We start from the raw sequence: 23003 nt of genomic DNA on the forward strand, positions 1-23003 counted from the left end.
CTCTCGAGGTTTCTCAGGCTATATTCGCTTCCAAATAGAGAGGGGGTGGGTCCCCCAAGAAAAGAGCTCGGAAAAGCCACGAGGTGGGTGGAGCTTTCTCCCCTCAAGTTCAGCCCAGATGGTGGCGCTCAGTAGCCGCCTCCCTCGTCCTGGAGGGCCCCAACCCTTCCCACCACCAAAGTGTTAAACCCTCAGCTTGCACATAAATGACCTTCACTAGACAGAGGTCGTGTTCCACGTTTTCTTGCGGCTTCTTCAGCGCCGGCTGAACTCTGCCAGGATTGCTCCGCCTCTCTCGCAGATGTCTCCGATTCCGGGCCTCTGTGCTGTTCACCAGTCTCCTGGGGTGGGCGGAGTGGGGTGATCAAAGAGGGGAACCCCCGACTCTGAGCAGACTGAGGGCATGGGTGGTTGTGAGGTGTGCTGCTTGTATCTTGACAGCAGGAGCAAGAACCTGAGGAACCGATCGTTCATGCAAAACCGCCACCGCCCCCATCCCAGCGTCCACATGGTTTTCCAGCCTCGGAAGCGCGTTGGTAGGGCAGGACCCCGTCCCTCACTTTGCTCTCCTTTCCCGAGCAGCTCCCGGGATCGTTCGGCCCCTCCTTCCTGCCGCTGTGTGTGTGTGTGTGTGTGTGTGTGTGTGTGTGTGTGTGTGATGAGGGCGGGAAGAGAAAGGGGGGGATGAGCTAGGAGACACCGGGAGCCTCAGACACAGGAACAGACCCAGGGCAGGGAGACAGGAGAGCTCCCCAGAGCTTGGGGTCAGGACATAAAGCTTCAAAACCCCGCAAGTCCTGGGAACAAGGGAGCTTCCAGACTAGCTCAGAGGCTGCAAGTGTTGCTGCCTCCCCGAGGGTCGCCCCTCCTTAAGCCAAGCCCACCTTGCCTGCCTACTTCTCAGGAATGAGGAGCTAAGGTTTAGCGCTCTGGGCCACCGATGCCAGCTCATTCCCCTCTCGCAGAAGCCCCGCCAGCTCCCACAGCTGCCCCACCCCCCACGGTTTGGAGATCTGCGGGACCCCTTCGTTTCCCCACCAGTTGGGTGTTCCGCCCCTGGCCTATGAAACTCCACCTTCCCACCCTCTGCTGGCGGGGATTGGTTGGCATCCCGCGGCGGTGCCTAGTGATTGGTTCCCATGGATGATGGTGAGCGGTGAGACTCCGCCCCCAGCTGGCTCGGGGGTCTGGGGGCACTGCTCAGCGGTGCTAGGCTGGCGCGGCTTGAGCCGCCGCCGCACTGACAGGTCGGTCTGCGGACCATGGAGACCTGCGCCCGTCCACACCCGCTGCGCCTGTTCCTCTGCCGGATGCAGCTCTGTCTCGCGCTGCTTTTGGGACCCTGGCGGCCTGGGACCGCCGAGGAAGGTGAGAAGACTGGTGAGCTCTGCTCGGAGCGTGGCATACCAAAAGATAGGGGGCTGGCGACGGGGGTTCTGGGGGAAGGAGTCATTGGAGAGGCTAGAGTCTGTATTGGGGCTTGAAGCAAGCAGGCAGCAAAGAACTGGAGAGACAGAGAAAAATGTGGTCAAGCAGTAGCGAAGAGAGGGGCGCTGAGGAGCTTGGGGGCTGGAGACCCGGGAGGTTGGGAAAGAAAGAGGCCAGGAACCGCGGGAGCCAGAGGCGGCGGTCCAGCGGCCGGTGAGACGGACAAGCTGAGTGATTGGAGGTGGGAGGTGCGGGGGCGGGGAGATGAAGAGTGGAGACAGGGAGATGCGGAGGTGAGCTCGGAATATGGGGAGACGGGATGGAGCCCGGACCACAGGGGCTAGGAGACCACAGTGTGGCCAACAGAAGGTGGAATGCTGGTCGACAGGGCTGGATCCGGGCGCTGCCCGACGTGCTGATCGTGGAACTGTCCGCAGTGCTGAATTCTGAGCGTAGTCTACCGGGCGCGCTCCGCGTTGCCGGGTTTGAGGCTGTGGGCGATACTGGAGCCCGCGTCTTGCCTCTGATTGTGCATTTGGGGGAGCTATACGCTCAGTTGAATCCAGAGGCGTCATATCCAGGTGCAGAATCCGGAGGAGCTGGAATCTGAGGCGTTGACCGCGGGGTTGGTCTGGGCCCTGGATGGCTGATGCCTTCCATTTCGCGATTCCGATGTGCTGTCAGTTGCGCGGATCTCGGAAAGCCGTCGGCGGTCCTGCCCACAGTCGCTGACGCCTCTGGAGAGGCCCTCACCTTGGTGGCCCACCCCCTGGTTTAAGCTCCAGAGGGTAATCTTCCAAGACTCCGGGGTGTCCTGACCTCCTGTCTCTGGTCTGCGGACTCTGCTGTCCAAACCATTTTCTGTGATCCATGCTGAGAGGTTGCAGGCTGCTGATCCGATGCCTCCTGGGGGAATAAAGGGACTTCAAGCTTCTCTGGTAGGAAGGGTCATAGATGTATACATAAAAGAATCCCAGACATTCTTTCAAAAGCAGTGGAAGTGACAGCCCCTGGGAAAAGGGCTGGCTGAGGAGAAGAGAGATTTTATTTCTCCAGTTGTTAGCAGTATCTCTCCACATTGTTTTCTCAGAGGCCCGGGAGTCAGACTAAAAATGTTCAAGTCTTCATGCCTGGGGACCACCGACCTCAGAAAAGCCCCTGAGTAGGAGTGGATTGGGGGGTATATACAGGAATCCCCTCATACATTCACTACTCACTTTCTCTCTCTCTCTCTCTCTCTAATTGACATTTAGCTATAATTTTGGGAACCTAAGAAGGCTGGGGAGAGTCACTGACTCCCACCCCCAATCTGAGAGCCAACCTTAGAGTATTTGCCATGGACCCTGTAGAAGGCTGAATGATGACCCCCACCCCCAATATGTCAATGTCCTAATCCCTAGAACCATGAATGTTAGCTTAATTGACAAAAAGGACTTTGCATATGTGATTAGTGATCTTTTGAGATGGAGAGATTGTTTTAGATTATCTGGATGGGCCCAATAATCACAATGGTCCTTGTATGAGGGGTGCAGGAGGAGCCAGAGTCAGAGGAGGAGGCAGTGTGATGACTGAGGCAGAGATTAAAGTGATGTGATTTGAAGATGGAGGAGGGGACCACAAGCTAGGGACTACAGGCGGCCACCAGACGCTGAAGATGGTAAGGACATGAATTCTCCCCTCAGAGCCTCCAAAAGAAAACAGTCCTGCTGACACCTTGACTCTAGACCAGTGAAAGTGGCTTTGGGCTTCTGACCTCCAGAACTGTAACAGAAAAATAATGTGTTGTTTTAAGCCACTAAATTTGTGGTAATATGTTACAGCAGCCCCAGGAACTGAATACAAGCTCCTTCCCTACTGACTGTGGTTACCTCTCTCTGGATTTGAGCTATTCACACCCCTCCTGGGGATGTATGGAGTGGGAAAAACTTGCCCATATCATTTGTCACATATTGCATTCTCTCAGCAAATTTACAGGGACTTCACCAAAGGATTCCACTCTCTTGCTAAACTGACCTTCTCGATTTCTGATATTTCTGTCTTCCCCTCTCCTTAGTTATCCTCCTGGATTCCAAAGCCTCCCAGGCCGAGCTGGGCTGGACTGCACTGCCGAGTAATGGGGTAAGTGCACAAGTGTCTCTCCCTGTCCCAGGGATCCTCTGGTGGTCCAGGATACAGTCTCCTCAGCTCCTCATGTTTACATCAGACAAAAGTGCTCCTCAGAGTGTGTGGTCTCCAGCAGCCCTGACTTCAAGCCAGAGTGGCCTATTAGAAAACATTGAGTCTTCAGCCAGTTAGACAGTCAAAAAAAAAAAAAAAAAAAGTGAATAAGTGAGGAGAGAACTGGCTGTCTAGGAACAGAAACGTGGCATCTGGATGGAGTTAATACAGGACAGTGGCTTGCACATAGTAGTAGATCCTCCAAACAATGTTGTTGATTGATTGACACAGCAAGCAAGACTGGGAGTCCTAAAAGAGGCTTGGGGTAGGGGGGGATGATGTGGGCTGTAACAGCAGCTTGGTGGAGTGCAAAGGGCACTGCTCAGAGAGTCAGGAGACTACAGGCACCATTCCTAGCTCCACCACTAACTTGATGTGCATACCTGGTCAGATCGCTCTCCCTCTGGAGCCTCAGTTTCCCCATCTATAAAAATAAGGATTGGGATCATTTGTTTCCAAAGTTTCTCCCAGCGCTGCATCTTACAATTTCCGGGGTGTGCATGGTGCTGAGAGAGAAGGCAGGAGTCACTGCTAGCGCTCCACCTTCTGGAAGCACTTTGGCTCTGGGCTGCCCACCCCTTTATTCTTGTCCCCAGTGGGAGGAGATCAGCGGCGTGGATGAACACGACCGTCCCATCCGCACGTACCAAGTGTGCAATGTGCTGGAGCCCAACCAGGACAACTGGCTGCAGACTGGCTGGATAAGCCGTGGCCGCGGGCAGCGCATCTTCGTGGAACTGCAGTTCACACTCCGTGACTGCAGCAGCATCCCTGGCGCCGCGGGCACCTGCAAGGAGACCTTCAACGTCTACTACCTGGAAACTGAGGCCGACCTGGGCCGTGGGCGTCCCCGCCTAGGCGGCAGCCGGCCCCGCAAAATCGACACGATCGCGGCGGACGAGAGCTTCACGCAGGGCGACCTGGGTGAGCGCAAGATGAAGCTGAACACAGAGGTGCGCGAGATCGGACCGCTCAGCCGGCGGGGTTTCCACCTGGCCTTTCAGGACGTGGGCGCATGCGTGGCGCTTGTCTCGGTGCGCGTCTACTACAAGCAGTGCCGTGCCACCGTGCGGGGCCTGGCCACGTTCCCAGCCACCGCAGCCGAGAGCGCCTTCTCCACACTGGTGGAAGTGGCCGGAACGTGCGTGGCGCACTCGGAAGGGGAGCCTGGCAGCCCCCCACGCATGCACTGCGGCGCCGACGGCGAGTGGCTGGTGCCTGTGGGCCGCTGCAGCTGCAGCGCGGGATTCCAGGAGCGTGGTGACATCTGCGAAGGTATCCAGTTGGCTGGGGGCCTTGGGGTGGGAGTGTAGAGCGTAGGTGGCAATTGAGAGAGAGTGTGCCCTAGAGGAAAGAGGAGGGTGTGGGGTCGGGGGGCGGTGGAGAAGCCTTGGACTCTGGAGCCCAAGGAGAGCCCTGAAGTCTTGTGGAGTTTCCAGTGAGTCCAGTCAGGGCCAATGAGTGAACTTACTAGATGAAATTGACTGGCTAAGGAGGCATTAGGGACCTATATCTTAGGCACCTTGCACAGGCCTTCTCGTTTATTTATTTTCATGGCAATAAAGGAAGTCATTGTTTTGTTTTTTTTTTTAATTATTTTTTAAATACGGAGTCTCTCTTGCTCTGTTGCCCAGGCTGGAGTGCAATGGCTTGATCTCGGCTAACTGCAACTTCCACCTCCTGGGTTCAAGCAATTCTCCTGCCTCAGCCTCCTGAGTAGCTGGGATCATAGGCGTGCACCACCATGCCCAGCTAATTTTTGTATTTTTAGTAGAGACGGGGTTTCACCATGTTGGCCAGGCTGGTCTCAAACTCCTGACCTCAAGTGATCCACCTACCTAGGCCTCCCAGAGTGCTGGGATTATAGGCGTGAGCCACCGTGCCTGGCCTAAAGGAAGTCATTCTTATCTCTATTTCACAGATGAAGAAACAGAGCCTCAGAGAGATTAGTACCTCACTTGCAAAGTTAGGGAGCTAGGATTTGAATTCAGGCTTGCCCAACTCACATTCTATGACACCATGAGGTCTCCTCAGTGCATAAGGAAGAACTCTACAGCAGCCCAATCTTCAGGCTAGTGGGATTGGTTGCATTACAGGGAGGAATCTCCCAGTCATGGACCACCTACTTGCAAGTTAGAGGCTGGCAGGGGGGATTTTTATGCTGGAGAGAGGGATTGGGAAGTTGCACTAGATGATTACGAAGATCACATCCCACACTCTGAACTACAATCACTGTGCTCCCTGGGGGAGATCCTTCATGTTGAGGGTTTTGCTGGGTTCTCAGGCTAGTGGGGGCATTAGGAACAGACCTCTCATTCTCTCTCTTGCCTGTGGCTTTGGATACAGAGGGTGATGATGGGGTTATTAATGTGTGTACTTAATATAGAAAGATCAAGGTATGCTTTTTCTAAACCATGTCCTTTTCTGGGTGCCAGGGCAACAGAAATGAGTCAGACATAGTCCTAGCTGTCAAGAAGCTCACAGTCTAGATGGAGAGATGCAAAAATTTAAAAATCACAAGAGGGTAATATATGCTATAACAGAGGGATACACAGAGTGGTGGGAAGACAGGGGAGGAAGTGACTAAATTTGCTCTCATTCCTTTGTTCAATCATCCATCCAATATGAATTGAGGATGTGCCAGCTGCATTTATTGAGGGCTTATTATATGTATATAGATGAATGCCACCATCTCCTCCCTGCGGAAATTGTAATTTAGAGAAAGACTGGGAGGCACGAACCTTCCTGAGCTCTCCAGATATAGTTAGGATCCACCTCGGTGCCCTCCAGCATTCATTGAAACCTATTTCTGTACTTACCCCATGGTATGCACTGATCTACTTATGTGTGTTTTCACCACTAGATTAAGAACTTCTTTTTTTTTTTTTAGAAATGGGGGTTTGTCTTGTTGCCTGGGCTTGCGTGTAGCAGCTATTCATAGGTATGATCATAGTGCATTACAGCCTTGAGTTCTTGGTTTCAAGCATTCCTTCTGCCTCAGCCTCCTGAGTAGGTGGGACTATAGGGACCACACCCTAGATTAGGAACTTCTTGAGCTCAGGCACTGGGTGTTACTAGTGTCAGCAGCCCCAGCATTCATAACAGGATAAGGCATATGGTAGGTGTTCAGTGAAAATGCATTGGGTGAAAAAGTGGTTACTATAGGGTGTGAAACATAAACAGAGAGCTAAGGAAGCATGGAAGGGAGAACCCAATTCTAAGCATGGAGAAGGCTTCCCAGAGAAGGTGAGAAGGTTTTTTTTCCCAGGCAGCTTAGAGCATTCTAAGCTTAGGAATTGCATGCAGAAGGATGGAGGCAGAAGGAACATAGCATGGCTGGGCCTATGTAACTAAATGTGGTTGGAGCAGAGGGCATGTAGGGGTGTGGGAGTGAAGTGATGGGGTTGGAGAGGAGCAGGTGGAAATCATGAAAGGCCTTGAATGTTGGGATAAAAAGCTTAGACTTTATGCTTTAGGCCAATGGGGAGGATTTGAAGCAGGGATCTGACATGCTCAGATTTGTATTTTCAAAATATCACTCAAGCTGCAATTGCAAAGAAAGGATTGAAGAGGGAAGGATTAGGAGCCAGAAGATGAAGAAGGAAGATGGTGCAATAGTGCAGGAGAAAGAGCACAAGGGCTGAACTAAGGTAGTAGCAGAGATCATTGAGAGATGAGGATAGATGGGATCATGAGTTAGCATCCACAGCACTTAGTGACCATGTGATACAGGAGGAGAAAGGAGTCCCATTTGACTTACATGCTACTGGGGATTGAATGGACAGAGGGATCATTCACTAGGGTACAGAACACAGGACCTGGGTAGACACATATTTATGATGTCCATGGTGCATTCCAGTGGAGGTAGCTAGAAAGTGGGTCTGGAGCTCTGTAAGACAGAGACAGTACTTGAACCTGTGGGTGTGGTTGGGACAGACCAGGAGAATGTGTGGGGTAAGAAGCCAAGAGGGCCAACAATGAAGACTCATAGAATAGCAATACTTAAGGACAAGTAGAAAATACAGAGCCCATTAAAAAGGCTGAGAGGGAGTGATCAGAGTATGGAGGAGAACTAGGAGAGTGTGATATTATGACAGCCAAGAGAGATTGAAGGTGTCCAGGAAGGAATGCCCTAGAGTTGGGAAGCAGTCAGGTAAGTCAAGGGTTAGAAAGTGCCCAGTTGGTGGCCTTGGTGAGAGCAATTGCAGCTGAGTGATGGACACAGAGAACAGGTTGCAGTAGATTGAGGGATAAAGGAAGTTGAAGAGCTTGAGTCAGGGAATCTAGAAGCCTGGATTTGAATTAGAAGAGGAGGTATCTCGAGGAGGACATCGGACTGAGCGAGGATTTTTATTATAGATGGGAGAGACTTGTTTGTATGCGGAAGGACAAAGAGCCACTGGGATACCAAGTGTGTATATGGGGGGGATCCCCATCCCGGTCCCAGGAGGCAGGAGTATTTTATTACTGATGTGGGCTAGAATTGCTGATGCATTTTGCTAATAAAAAAGCAGGCCAGATTTTAGTCAGTTTTATTATTGTTTTTACATACTCTATAGTTTGTGCCCTTATTGCCTGCACCCAAAATGGGCCACTTTTTACTGCTTCACTACCAAGAAGGGAGATGACTGATGGAATGTAGTATTGGATGAGGTTAAAGGGAGAGATCCAGGGTGGAGACAGAGGGGCTGGCCTTCAACAGGAGGTGGCTCATTCCCTCCTCTAGGACTGGAAGGGAGGAGGAGAGGGGAGATGGTTGTGGATGGGGGCATTTGTGTATTCTGATGGGCAGATGTTGAGGGAATTATCAACTGATGGCTTCCCTTCTCCCTATAAGGTGGGAGGGAGGGCATCTGTACAAATGGACAGTAAGGTCCTTGTCTGTTTTATTCATTGTTGTGTATCTATAGAGCCTACCTAGTAGATGCTAAAAAATATTTGCTGAATGAATGGATCAGGAGTGAGAGGAGGAGGTTTCTCTGGGAAATGAGGGAGAAAGAGAGAGAGAGAGAAAGAGACTCAGGAACCCAATCCATGTCTGATGAGAACAGAAAAAGGCCACTTGTAATGGCCTCAGTTCTGCCTTGGGGAGTGGGGAGCTGGGGACAATGCCAAGGAAAGCTTCACAAGGGAGATGTTATTTGAACTGGGGTTTGGAGAAGTATAGAAGTTTGCCAGGGGAAAAGGGATATAAGGAATTATAGAACAAGACCCAGAAGTGTGAAAGGATGAGCTCAGTGTACCATGGGTAGAGTGGTTGGCAGTGGGGAGCTGTTGGAGGACATTAGGAAGGGAAGGGAAATGATTGGATTTGTATTTAGAAAGTTAAGGCCTTCCAAGTGCCTTCTGCAGCTAACACAAGCTTCCCTCTAAAAGTAGATGGATAAGTGGGGGAATAGAACGAATATGTTCTTTTCCCCTTTTTGTTTCTCTTTAGTGACCTTGACTTTTGTTCTCCCTCGGTTAGCCACTAGAGAAATTAGTAAAAGAGCTGGGGTTTCCTTTGGGGGAAAAAATCAGGGCATATAACAAGTAGCTTTAATTCTCTGCTAGGGCCAGGTGCAGTGGCTCACACCTGTAATTCCGGCAATTTGGGAGGCTAAGGCAGGAGGATTGCTTGAGCCAGGAGTTCAAGATCAGCCTGGGCAACACAGGGAGATCCCATCTCTCCACACACAAAAAATTAGCCAGGCATGGTTGCACAGCATGCCTGTGGTTCCAGCTACTTGGGAGGGCTGAGGTGGGAGGATTGCTTGGCCCCAGGAGGCAGGGGCTGTAGTGAGCTATGATTGTGCCACTGCACTCCAGCCTTGGCAACAGAGCAAGACCCTGTCACAAAGAAGCAAACAAACAAAACAACTCAGTGGGATTGCCTTGGAGCCAAGGGACCCAAGCAGATATGTTCTCTGAGGCTCCATAGGGCACAATGAGCCCCTGTGATGGGGTGGCACAAGGGGCATTACAGACAGCAAAGCTAATGGGGGCTCATCCTAAGAAGCACTTTCTGCCAGCATTGTTCAACAAAGGCAGCCTCAGAAGCGGGTGAATGCCTCATGATAAAGTATGTGACAAAGACTGTGGCTACTGCTGGGGAAGCTGCCGGAGGACCAGGCCAGTGGGAGCTGAGCTAGATTATCTCTGAAGGTCTGACCTTGAAGAGAGGGAGGGGCTAGCAGTCAGGAATCCCTGAATCTGCTCTTCAGCACAAACTTCTTCTAAGCAGAGCCTCTCACAGCAGAGATACCACTGTGGTCGCTGATGGGCCCACCCACCTCTAGGACAGCAGCCACCCTCATACACTTGTAGGGAAGGAGCCCCCAGCATTCTTCCCCTATTGCTGTGAAACCCTGCGAACAGATCATTTATCTGGGCTCTCACTTGCTCTCCTATTTCACAACAGTGGTGGGCAGGGCATGGTTGTTATTCCTATTTGACCAATGCTTTTTTTGAGGCCAGAGAGGCACAAGGAGTGGCCCAGCCAACACTATAACCCAAGCTTTCCAAGTCCCAGCCTGGGTCTCTGCTGCCCACCAGACCACGGGGATAGTTGGCCCATGCTCTGTTCTGCAGGCAGAGGAGACTTCTGAAGGCTCCTGGGCTGCCGAGCCCCTCCCCAGAGTTGTGCTGCCCAGGACTCTGGGCAAGATAGACCCTCTCAAACCTATGCCTTCCAGACAGTGGAAATCCTAGTCCCCTCCCCTCTTCTGCCACACAGGCTGAAAGTTCCTCCTGAGGGCTAGTCTGCACCCTTTCTGTTGTACTGTGTCTTCTTGGAGCTGGAGAGCAGCCAGCTAAACTAGAGGAGAGGGCCAGGGAACAAGGTGAGGACCACCCAAGTTCTGAGAGGTAGGGCCAGGAACCACCTGGCCCAGGTGGTGAGAAATTTTTTTAAAGTGGGTGTTTAGCAGTTACCACTTAAGGCCTGTGGGGGAGGAACAGTAATTACTACCATTATTGTGAAAATGTGGTTGGTACTGGGCTAGGTGGTTTACATGTTTTATCTCAATCCTCCAACAACCTTTTTGAGGTAGGTATTCAACACAAGGCTCAGAGGGGTCAACTGATGTGCTCAAGGCCACACAGCAAATAAGTGGGGTGACTCAGCTACAAACCCAGGTTGTTCAGATAGAAACACTTGTGATCTTAACAACCTGTGTTCTGAGAAGTGAGAGAAGCAAACTGAGTAGGTGTCAAGACTGGAACCAGGTCTGACTCATGGTCCAGGGAACTTTTACCGGCCCTTCTCTCTCCACCCACCCCCCTCCACCTGGCTGGCTTTACTTCCAGTTGGGAATTTATGACACACTCACTCACATGATGGTGGTGGTGGGAGGTTGTGTGTGTGCATGTGCATGTATGCTTGTGTGTCTGTCCCTGAGTAACTGTGGAACAGCTCTTGGGACACCTCTCCTCCCCTCTCTTTCTCACACCAGCACTGCAGAGTTTGACTTATTTTCTTCCAGTGGTCCTGAGGGTGGTGTGATGTGGGCTTGGGTTGGGATCCCACAGGCTGTGGGAGAGTAGCTGTAGGCAACTTCACCTCTCCTAGCCTTAGCTCCCTCATTTTAAAAAGGGGATAAAGGGTCGGGCACAGTGGCTCACGCCTGCAATTTCGGCACTTTGGGACACCAAGCTGGGCAGATCACTTCAGGCCAGGAGTTCGAGACCAGCCTGGTCAGCATGGTGAAACTCCATCTCTACTAAAAATACAAAAAAAGTAACTGGGCATGGTGGTGCACACTTGTAATCCCAGCTACTCAGGAGGCTGAGGCAGGAGAATCGCTTAAACCTGGGAGGTGGGGGTTGCAGTGAGTGGAGATCCCGCCACTGCACTCCAGCCTGGGTGATAGAAGGAGACTCGAAAATAAAAAATAAAAAATAAATAAAATAAAAAGAGGATAAAGTATATAACCTCACAGGTGGTTGTGAGGATTCAATGAATTAATAGACGTAATTTAAAAAATAATAAATAGAGACGGGGTTTGGCCATGTTGTCCAGGCTGGTCTCCAACTCCTGGGCTCAAGTGATCCTCCAGCTTTGGCCTTCCAAAGTGCTGGGATTACAGGCATGAACCACCACGCCCGGCTGAAAGTAAAATGTTTCAAAGTTTTCCGAACACACAGCGTTTTCTAAGGGTAGGTAATGGGTTGTTCAGGAGTCACTCCACGGGGCAGTGCTGACTGGAGTGGCTGAGTCCCCTGACTGTTTTTCTATCGCAATTGGAGGAGATAAACGCTGCCCTAACCAGGCCAGTCAGGAAAGCGGGGAGAAACTGGAGGAGCCCCCTCTTCTCACCAGCCATGCCCTGCAGCCTGTCCCCCAGGGTTTTACAAGTTGTCCCCGCGGCGGCCCCTCTGCTCACCGTGCCCAGAGCACAGCCGGGCCCTGGAAAACGCCTCCACCTTCTGCGTGTGCCAGGACAGCTATGCGCGCTCACCCACCGACCCGCCCTCGGCTTCCTGCACCCGTGAGTCCCCCCTCCAGGCTGCACTGCGGAGGGTGGGGGGTGGGAGTGGCCAAGAAGGAAGGCCTGATCCAGGTGGTGGTGAGGGCAGGGTCTCCGCACTGGGGCGCACGGGGGCGGATATGGGGGCCAGCGCCCCGGAAGGCGGCGTACGGGGGAGCGGAGCCTGGACGCGCCCTGGGGGCCGGGGCCTTTGATGAGAAGAACCAGGACAACTGCGAGAGTCCAGACGGAGGATGGGGTTAGGATGCCTGGCGGATCACTGAGGAGAGCGCCCCTCCGCTGCCCTCTCCTCACCCTGCCTACCCTCCAGCCAAAAGGGGGGCTCCCGACCTTCGCACCATCGGTTCGGTCCCCATGCTCCCATCCTCGGTTCCTCACTAACCTCCTCCCAAATCCTCACCAACTGCCCCGCCACTCTCACATTCCGACCTCCCAAGGGCCCCCACGCCCCCGTCTCTGACCCTTCCCGGGGCAAGCCCCTCCTCCCGCTCGCCCCTGCTCCCACTCACCCCTGCTCCCGCTCGCCCCTGCTCCCGCTTGCCCCGGGCTCATCCGCCCTCGACCCCTCACTGACTGACCATCTCTGTACCAATCTCCCTGACTGAACCCCACGCCCCCATTCCTCCCACCCCAGACCCCTCACACCGTCCTATCCCCCATGCCCACTGGCTCCCACGGCCCATTCCCGCTCATCCATCCCTGTTCCTTCACCGGTCGTCCCTTCTACCTTCCTCCCTGACTGACCCCATGCCACTGTCCCTCCTGTCCCCCGTCCCCCCTCATCCACCAAGTCCCTTGATGAACGCCCTGGTTCCCTCCTCCCCGACTGACCCTCGCGCCCCTGCTTCTCCTGCCTCACTGGGGGTGGACAAGACCCCGCCCCCCCCCTCGTGCATCCCGCCCCTCTCACGGGCACCCACGCCCCGCCCTGACCGCCCCGCCCCTGTGCCGCCTCAGGGCCGCCGTCGGCGCCGCGGGACCTGCAGTACAGCCTGAGCCGCTCGCCGCTGGCGCTGCGACTGCGCTGGCTGCCGCCGGCCGACTCGGGAGGCCGCTCGGACGTCACCTATTCGCTGCTGTGCCTGCGCTGCGGCCGCGAGGGCCCGGCGGGCGCCTGCGAGCCGTGCGGGCCGCGCGTGGCCTTCGTACCGCGCCAGGCAGGGCTGCGGGAGCGAGCCGCCACGCTGCTGCACCTGCGGCCCGGCGCGCGCTACACCGTGCGCGTGGCCGCGCTCAACGGCGTCTCGGGCCCGGCGGCCGCCGCGGGAACCACCTACGCGCAGGTCACCGTCTCCACCGGGCCCGGGGGTAAGGCCGTCCGCGCCCCCCACCCCGAGGCCACCGCGCCTGCCGCCCCTGCGCCCTCTTGGGGCCGCCCCGTCGGTCCTGCGGGAGCCCCACCCACCCACCCCAGAGAAGCCATCCTCTGTACACGCACCCCGCCCCTCTCCGGGACACAAAGTCACCCCCCGGACGCCCCAGCGTCAGTCGCCCTCCCGAGTGTGCGAGAGGGACTGAGGATGCAGGCGTCCCCTTACTACTGGGCCAGAGGGGAGGCGCGCGGTTCTGTTGCGTCTGCGGGAAGCCGCTGTGTGCTCGCCTTTCTCCTGGACGCCTTGCACAAAGCCTCTGTCCCGCTCACGGCTCTGCAGTTGGCCTCGCCGCTGATTTCTCAGGGAAAAAGAGGTGGAAAGTCCCTTAATCTCTTACCTTCCCTTTAAAAAAATGTCAGTAGGAATCCGAATTTACTTCCTTCCCTCTGTCTCGGGAAGCCGGATCCGGCCCTGTGTCCCTTACCTCCAAACCTCGGCCTCTGCATGGTTTTGCTGCATCTGGCCACCTCCTTTCCTGGTCCCGGGAAAGGGCAAGGAAGCTTGTAGAGTTAGGCTGTAGGGGCGATGGAACACAGCAGCCAATACATCTCTGAGTCTGGACATGAGGTGAATAAGTGAAGACCTACAACCTTTTTACACCACACCTTCATTCCTGAGAGTTTCTTTTGATTCGCTTCTCAGCTGGGGTGGACCTTCAAGTTATGCTTGTATTCTTTGCAAGAAAGATAAGCGAGTGGTATGGTTTCTGACTCCCTTCCTAATCGAGGCTATAGGGTCGGCCTGTCACCCTGCATCCCTGCTTTCTGTGATCCCGCTTCTGTCTTTGGCAGTGGTGTTGCCAAGAAGTCTGAGGCTAGGGTTATTTTCATTCTTTTCTACTTAACTTGGACATATGACATGTACACGTATGCACACGGATGTTAGAATAATTCTTTAACCTGCTTAACCTACTGTTGATAATAATTTTTTTTTTTTTGAGACAGAGTCTTGCTCTGTCACCAGGCTGGAGTGCAGTGGCGCGATCTTGATTCACTGCAACCTCTGCCTCCCGAGTTCAAGTGATTCTCCTGCCTTAGCCTCCCGAGTAGCTGGGACTACAGGTGCATGCCACCACGCCCAGCTAATTTTTGTATTTTTTAGTAGAGACGGGGTTTCACCATGTTGGCCAGGATGGTCTCCATCTCTCAACCTCATGATCTGCTGGCCTCAGCCTTCCAAAGTGCTGGGATTACAGACGTGAGCCACTGCGCGCCTAGCCAGACTTTCTTTTTTTTTTTTGAAATGGAGTTTTGCTCGTCACCCAGGCTGGAGTGTGGTGGTGTGATCACAGTTCATGGCAACCTCTGCCTCCTGGGTTCAAGTGATTCTCCTGCCTCAGCCTCCCGAGTAGCTGGGATTACAGGTGCGCACCACCACACCCAGCTAAGTTTTGTATTTTTAGTAGAGATGGGGTTTCACCATATTGGCCAGGCCGGTGTCAAACTCCTGACCTCAAGTCATCTGCCCGCCTTGGCCTCCCAAAGTGCTGGGATTACAGGCATGAGCCACCTCATGCCAGGCTGAAAATAATCATTTAACCAATATGGATTTCTTTTTTTTCTTTTCTTTTTCTTTTTCTTTCTTTTTTTTTTTTTTTTTTGAGAGGAGTCTCACTCTGTTGCCCAGGCTGGAGTGCAGTGGCGATCTTGGCTCACTACAAGCTCCGCGTCTGGGGTTCACGCCATTCTCCTGCCTCAGCCTCCTGAGTAACTGGGACTACAGGGGCATGCAGCCACACCCGGCTAATTTTTTGTATTTTTAGTAGAGACGGGGTTTCACCATGTTAGCCAGGATGGTCTCTATCTCCTGAGCTCGTGATCTGTCCTCCTTGGCCTCCCAAAGTGCTGGGATTACAGGCGTGAGCCACTGCGCCCGACTACCAATATGGATTTCTTTTGATTGAGTAAACCTTTTGATTTGCACAACTTTTTTTTTCCCGGGAAAAGTTTTCTTCAGGCCGGGAACAGTGGCTCATGCCCTTAGTCTGAGCACTTTGGGAGCCTGAGGCCAGGACCAATATAGTGAGACCCTGTCTCTACAAAAAATTTAAAAAATTAGCCAGGCATGGTGATGTGTGCCTGTAGTACCAGGTGCTCAGGAAGGTGAAGGAGGAGGATCAGTTGAGCCCAGGAGTTTGAGGCTGCAGCGAGTGATAATTGTGCCACTGCACTCCAGCCTGAGTGACAGAGCCAGACTATGTCTCTTAAAAAAAAAAAAAAAGTCTCAAAAAAAAAAAGTTTTATTCAGCCACTGCTTTGACTAGAACTTCTGATAGCTCAAATATATCTCTTAAAAATATCTCTAAGCCTTAGGTTGTACATTCATTTTCTGATTCTCAAATCTTGTCACTTCACTTCCCTTATCCTTTTGAGCTCTTAATCCATTTCCACTGCCTTTTGGAGATTTTCCAGCTTGTCTGGGTTTCTGGAACAGTACTGTTTTTTACTGTCTCTATTGTGATTTAACATTTGCTATTGCATTTACATCTTTAAAAATTCTTTTTTTCCATCTTTCTTTCATGTCAGATGGGTATTTTGCCAACGTGAAAAGGTTCGGGGGTGACACATCTCACATACGAGTGTGAATCCCCAATCATCACACTTGCAAACTACAAAAGGATCACATTTTTAAAAATTCAGTATAGAAGAAGAAAAAAACCCATAATCTTATTACATAGATATAAACAACTATTAATATCTTAGAGTATATACTTCCAGAAAATTTTTCCTGTCTATTTTGACCTCTGTATTCATATTTGTAACTATCTACCTATAAAATCCCTTTTGTTTTAATACAGTCATGCACCATATAAAGACATTTTGGTCAACAATGGATGGCATATATGATGGTGATCCTGTAAGATTATAACGGAGCTGAAAGACTCCTGTCACTTAGTACTTTCTGTTACAGTTGTCTGTAGTATTCAGTACAGTCACATGCTGTCACCCAGGCTGTACAGGTTGTAGCCTAGGCGTGTCATAGGCTATGCTGTCTAGGTTTGTGTAAGTACACTCTGATGTTTGTATAACAATGAAATCACCTAACAACGCATTTCTGAGAACATCTTCCCATCATTTAGCAATGCATGATGGTATATGTAATACTAACTTTTATCTGGCATTTTACATTAACAATCTTTTTTTTTTTTTTGAGACGGAGTCTTGCTCTATCACCCAGGCTGGAATGCAATGGCTCAGTCTTGGGTCACTGCAACCTCCGCCTCCCAGGTTGAAGCGATTCTCCTGCCTCAGCCTCCTGAGTAGCTGGTATTACAGGCACACACCACCACATCCGGCTAATTTTTGTATTTTTAGTAGAGACAGGGTTTCGCCATGTTGGCCAGGCTGGTCTCGAACTCTTGACATCAGGTGATCCACCCGCCTCAGCCTCCCAAAGTGCTGGGATTACAGGCGTGAGCCACCGTGCACGGCCTTATGTTAACAATCTTAACTGTTTTGACACAGATAGATTTAGAAGCCATGTTAAGGAAATACTCTTCTATTTCCATTTTCTCAATAAAAATACTAAGCTTCCACTGATCTAGTGCTGCTGTATTTGGCACTGTGCAATATGATTTTCTACATTAATTCATTGAAACAGGGCTGGGCACAGTGGCTCACGCCTGTAATCCCAGCACTTTGGGAGGCCGAGGCAGGTGGATCGTTTGAGGTCAGGAGTTTGAGCCAGCCTGGCCAACATGGTGAAACCCCGTCTCTACTAAAAATAAAAAAAATTAGCCAGGTGTGGTGGTGCACACCTGTAATCCTAGCTACTGGGGAGGCTGAGGCAGGAGAATCTCTTGAACCCCAGAGGTGGAGGTTGCAGTGAGCTGAGATCGTGCCACTGCACTCCAGCCTGGGTGACAGAGCAAGACTCTACCTCAAAAAAAAAAAAAAAAAAAAAAAAGATGAAAAGAAAGGAAACTCATCTTAGATTGGTTTTGGAACCCAGGTCTGTCTGACCTCAAAGCCCTGTGCCTTTAATCCCTAGGCCATATAATGCTTCATTGAACTTTTTCTAAAAATCAGAAATGGATGTTAATTTTATAAAATGCTTATTAAGCATTTTCAATATGACCAAATTTTTTCCTTTTTGACCTGTCGGTATGATGAATTCTATTAATGGATATTTCAGTGTGAACTCTCTGCACTCCTGGATTATACCCTACTAGATATGAGTATATTATTCTTTGGATGTTTTGCTGAGTTCATTTGCTTATATTTTAAGATTTTTCCCATCTACATTTCTAAGAGAGATTAGTGTTTTGTAATGTGTTCTTTGTCAAGTTTTGGCACTATGGGGATGCTGGCTTTGGTAAAGGTATCAGGAAACATTTCTTCTTTTTCTCTGCTCTGGGACAGTTTCAACAACACATTTACATATTCTTTGAAGGCATGAAAAACTGCCTGGGAAACTTTCTGGGTTCTATGCCATTTTTGGAGAGAAAGTTTTATTTATTTGTTTATTTATTTATTTGAGATGGAGTCTCACTCTGTCGCCCAGGCTGGAATGCAATGGCACCATCTCAGCTCACTGCAACCTCTACCTCCCAGGTTCCAGTGATTCTGCTGCCTCAGCCTCCCAAGTAGCTGGGATTATAGGCGACCACCACCACGCCCAGCTAATTTTTGTATTTTTAGTAAACATGGGATTTCACCACGTTGATCAGGCTGGTCTTGAACTCCTGACCTCAGATGATCTGCCTGCCTTGGCTTCCCAAAGTGCTGGGATTACAGGCGTGAGGCACTGCACCTGGTGGTTTGATATTTTTAATCTTTACTGTAACGTCTTGATCAGTTTTATAAATTTGTGCTTTCCTAGAAAATATTTTGGTGTTCTTTTTCTAATTTATTATTAGAAATGTATATACATTTCCTCAGTACCTGGAGTTAACTTCACTTTCTCTTTCTTCCTGTTGTATGCTTGTGATTTCTGTCTTTTTTCTTAATTATCCTTGCCAGAAGTTAATTTTACTGGTTATGACACAGAATCAGCTCTTGAACCTATCAATTCCATTGTTCTTTACTTTCCTCACTTATTTTATGATTTATTATTATTATTATTTTTGAGATGGAGTCTCACTCTGTTGCCCAGGCTGGAGTGCAGTGGCACCATCTCAGCTCATTGCAACCTCTGGCTCCCAGGTTCCAGTGATTCTGCTGCCTCAGCCTCCCAAGTAGCTGTGATTACAGGTGCACGTCAGCATGCCCGGCTATATTTTATGATTTTATCTTTATTAATACCACTCTCCTGCTTTCCTGAAGTTTTTTTTTTTTTTTTTTGAGACGGTTTCACTCTGCCTGTCACGCATGCTGGAGTGCAGTGGCATGATCTTGGCTCACTGCAACCTCTGCCTCCTGAGTTCAAGCGATTCTCCTGCCTCAGCCTCCCAAGTAGCTGAGATTACAGGTGCACACCACTACGCCTGGCTAATGTTGTGTTTTTTGTAGAGATGGGGGTCTCACTATGTTGCCCAAACTTGTCTTGAACTCCTGGACTCAAGCAATCTACCTGCCTTGGCCTCCCAAAGTTTTGGGATTACAGGTGTGAGCCACCCCACCCAACCTCTGAAGTCTTTTTCTAGGCAAGTTCAGTGCTTAGTTATTTTTTGTTTAAATTTTTTAAAGCTATGAGTTTTCCTCTGAATATAGCTTTGTCACTTCCAATACATTTGATACATGATATTATCACATTGTTAGTATTATAAGTTTTTTTAGGTATAATTCATGTAACATAAAATTCACCCTTTTGAAGTATACAGTTCAGTGATTTTTCATATATTCGCATAGTTGTGCAATAAGTGCTATCTAATTCTAAAACATTTCATCACCCTGAAAGGAAACCCATTAGTCACTCACCATTCCATCCACCTCCTCTAGCTCTTGGTAACAACTAGGTCTTTCTGTTTCTATGGATTTGCCTATTCTTGACATCTCAATACATGGAATTATACAATATGTGAACTTGCATGTCTGGCTTCTCTCACTTAGCATAATGGCTTCAAGGTTCATCCATATTGTAGCATGTATCAGTACTTCATTCCTTTTTATGGCTGAATGACATTCCATTGCATGGATAGACCACAATTTTGCTTATCCATTCATCAGTTGATAGACATTGGGCTGTTTCCACATTTTGGCTATTATGAATAATACTATTATGAATATTAATGTATTCATAATACATTAATGAATATATGTTTTTGCATAAACATATATTTTCAGTTCTCATGGTTATATACCTAGGAGTAGAATTGCTAAGTCATGTGGTTATGGACTGAATTATGTTACCTCCAGATTCATGTGTTAAAACCCTAAACCCCAATGTGACTATATTTGGAGAGAGTCTCTTTAAGGAGGTAATTAAGGTTAAATGAGATATAAGGGTGGGCCCTCATCCATTAGGACTGGTATCTCTATAAGAAAAGGGAGAGACACCGCCCGGTGCGGTGGCTCATGCCTGTAATCCCAGGACTTTGGGAGGCCGAAGTGGGTGGATCACCTGAGGTCAGGAGTTCGAGACCAGCCTCAACATGGAGAAACCCCATCTCTACTAAAAATACAAGATTAGCCGGGCGTGGTGGTGCATGCCTGTAATCCCAGCTACTCGGGAGGCTGAGGTAGGAGAATTGCTTGAACCTGGGAGGCGGAGGTTGCGGTAAGCCGAGGTCGTGCCATTGCATTCCAACGTGGGCAACAAGAGCGAAACTCCATCTCAAAAAAAAAAAAAAGAAAAGAAAAGGGAGAGACACCACAGCTCACTCACTCTTTGTCCATGTGTACACAGAGGAAAGGCCACGTGAGAATACAGTGGGAAGGTGGCTGGTCAGGAAAACAGCTCTTACCAGATTACAGATCTGCTGACCTCTTGACCTGGGACTTCTAGCCTCCAGAAGTGTGAGAAAATAAATTTTTGTTATGAAAGCCAAAGGTGGCTTTTGTTAGGAAAGCCACCTTTGTTATTTATTTATGTATTTTTTGAGACAGTCTTCCTCTGTCACCCAGGCTGGAGTGCAGTGGTGCGATCTCAGCTCACTGCAACCTCCGCTTCCCAGGTTCAAGCAATTCTCAAGCCTCAGCTTGCCAAGTAGCTGGGATTACAGGTGCATGCCACCACGCCTGGCTAGTATTTGTATTTTTTAGCAGAGACAGGGTTTCCCCATATTGGCCAGGTTGGTTTCAAACTCCTGGCCTCAGGTGATCCACCTACCTTGGCCACTCAAAATGCTGAGATTACAGGTATGAGCCACCATGCCCGGCTTGAAAGCCACCTTTGTTATTAAAGGTCTGTGGTTTCTTGTTATGGTAACCTGAGCTGACTAATACGTATAATAACTTTTTAACTTTTTGAGGAATTATCAACTTTTTCAAAGCAGCTGTACCATTTTGCATTCCTACCTGCAAAGTACAAGGGTCCAAGTTTCTCTGCCTCCTCACCAATACTTGTTATTGTTTGTCTTTTAAACAGTAGCCATCCTAGCAGATGTGAGGTGGTATCTCATTGTGGCTTTGATTTGCATTTCCCTAATAACTAATGATATTGAACATCTTTTCCTGTGCAGGGTTTTCTTTTTGTCATTAAGTTATATTATAACTATAGATATGTATTACAGACACTAGACCCTTGTGTTCATTTCCCAGGGTTGCTCTAACAAGGTGCCAAAAAACTGGCTGGCCTAAAACAAATGTGTTGCAAAATCAAGGTGTCGTCGGAGCCACGCTGCCTCCGATGGTTCTAGAGGAGGACCCTTCCCTGCCCTTTCAGCTTCTTATGTTTCCTGGCAATCCTTGGTGTTCCTTGGCTCGCGGACGCATCACTCTAGTCACATGGCTGTCTTCTCCCGGTGTCTTCACATCATCATCTCTCTAGGTGTTTTTCTCTGTGTTCAAATTCTTCTTTTCATGAAGATGCCAGTCATATTGGATTAGGGCCCACCCTAATGGCCTCATTTTAACTTGATTACCTCTGTAAAAATAAGATCACATTCTGAGATGGGAGGTGGTGGTTGGGACTTCAACATATCTTTTTTGGAGACACAATTTAACCCATACAAACCTTGTCAGATACATGATTTGTGAATATTTTCTCCCACTCTGTGGTTTGGCTTTCACTTTATTGAGAATAGCCTTTCAATCACAAAAGCTTTTAGTTTCTTTTTTTTTTTTTTCCCCAAGATGGAGTCTTGCTCTGTTGCCCAGGGTGGAGTACAGTGGTGCAATCTTGGCTCACTGCAACCTCTACCTCCTGGGTTCAAGCGATTCTCCTGCCTCAGCCTCCAGAGTAGCTGGGACTACAGGTGCACACCACCACATCCAGCTATTTTTTTTTTTTTTAGATGGGCTGGAGTGCAGTGGCGTGATCTTGGCTCACTGCAACCTGTGCCTCCTGGGTTCAAGTGATTCTCCTGCCTCAGCCTCCTGAGTAGCTGGGATTACAGGCACACACTGAGGCGCCCAGCTAATTTTTTTTTTTGTATTTTTAGTTAAGACAGTTTTACCATGTTGGTCAGGCTGGTCTCGAACTCCTGACCTCGTGATCCACCTGCCTCAGCCTCCCAAAGGGCTAGGATTACAAGAGTGAACCACTGTGCCCGGCCAAAAGCTTTTAATTTTGATGAAGTCAAATTTATTTATTTTTTCTTTGGTTGCTTGTGCTTTTGGTGTCATCGCTAAGAAACCATTGCTTAGTCCAAGGTTAACATTTCTGTGTTTTCTTTTAGTGTTGTAGTTTTGACTCAACTTATTTTAGAAGATGTGCTTTTATTTCCAGATGACTTGCTTTTATTTTGTTCGTCTTTACGTTGCTGATTGTAGTGCTTCATGGAGGTTTGTACGTGGTAAAAATTTTTAAACTATTTCATGGCTACTTTAAAACAATGTGCACTATTTTATAGTGTAGTTCTTTCTCTCTCTGTCTTTATATATCTATATCTGTATCTATATCTATCTATATATACACAGATGTTCCTCAACTTAATGACGGGCTTATGTCCCATTGGGCTCATTATAAGTTGAAAATATTATAAGTCGAAAATGCATTTAATGCACCTAGCCTGCCAAATATCATACCTTAGCCTAGCCTACTTTAAACATGGCCAGAACACTTACATTAGCCTACAGGTGGGCAAAATCACCTATTTTACAATGAGTATTTTACACTGAGTATCTCATATAATTTATTGAACACTGTACTGAAAGTGCAAAAATAGAATGGTTGTATTGCTTTTACACCATTGTAAAACAATCATCAGTTAAACCATCATGAGTTATTATTCAGTTGTAGTTCCTTCTTATTTTGTACTTGATGTTCCAAAGACTGAGAGGGGTTCATTTTGCATTCTGTTTGTGATTTTGTTAAAATTCCTTGTATTTGTAATGAATTTTATTTTAAATATTTCAATTTTGCTGATGCACTTTTAGTTTCTTCACCCAGCCCTTCTCAGTTTCTCCATTTTTATCTCATCTCGTTTCTTTTTCTTCTCCACCTGTTTTCTCCTTATGACCTTCTGTACATAGTT

General features: G+C 49.3%; 1 protein-coding gene and 1 non-coding gene across 3 annotated transcripts in view; one reads left to right on the forward strand and one right to left on the reverse strand.

Annotated features, from left to right (window-relative positions):
* Positions 1 to 1168: 1168 nt before the first annotated feature.
* The window catches only part of EPHA10 (EPH receptor A10), a 51274-nt gene continuing 29439 nt past the window's right edge, over positions 1169 to 23003 (forward strand). The window contains exons 1-5 of one of the 2 annotated variants that reach the window (XM_063803440.1): positions 1169 to 1368; positions 3482 to 3546; positions 4242 to 4920; positions 11958 to 12113; positions 13071 to 13421. In XM_063803440.1, coding sequence (XP_063659510.1) covers positions 1263 to 1368; positions 3482 to 3546; positions 4242 to 4920; positions 11958 to 12113; positions 13071 to 13421 — 1357 coding nt within the window. In that variant the 5' untranslated portion in view covers positions 1169 to 1262. The remainder of the gene's footprint in view (positions 1369 to 3481; positions 3547 to 4241; positions 4921 to 11957; positions 12114 to 13070; positions 13422 to 23003) is intronic. The other variant, XM_054681277.2, reaches the window with a different exon arrangement.
* On the reverse strand, positions 16006 to 16106 carry LOC112207516 (small nucleolar RNA U13). The gene has a single exon (XR_002941953.1). It is a non-coding gene; the product is annotated as a small nucleolar RNA U13 (small nucleolar RNA).

This window comes from Pan troglodytes, chromosome 1 (assembly GCF_028858775.2).
Source record: "Pan troglodytes isolate AG18354 chromosome 1, NHGRI_mPanTro3-v2.0_pri, whole genome shotgun sequence".
NCBI lineage: Eukaryota > Metazoa > Chordata > Mammalia > Primates > Hominidae > Pan > Pan troglodytes.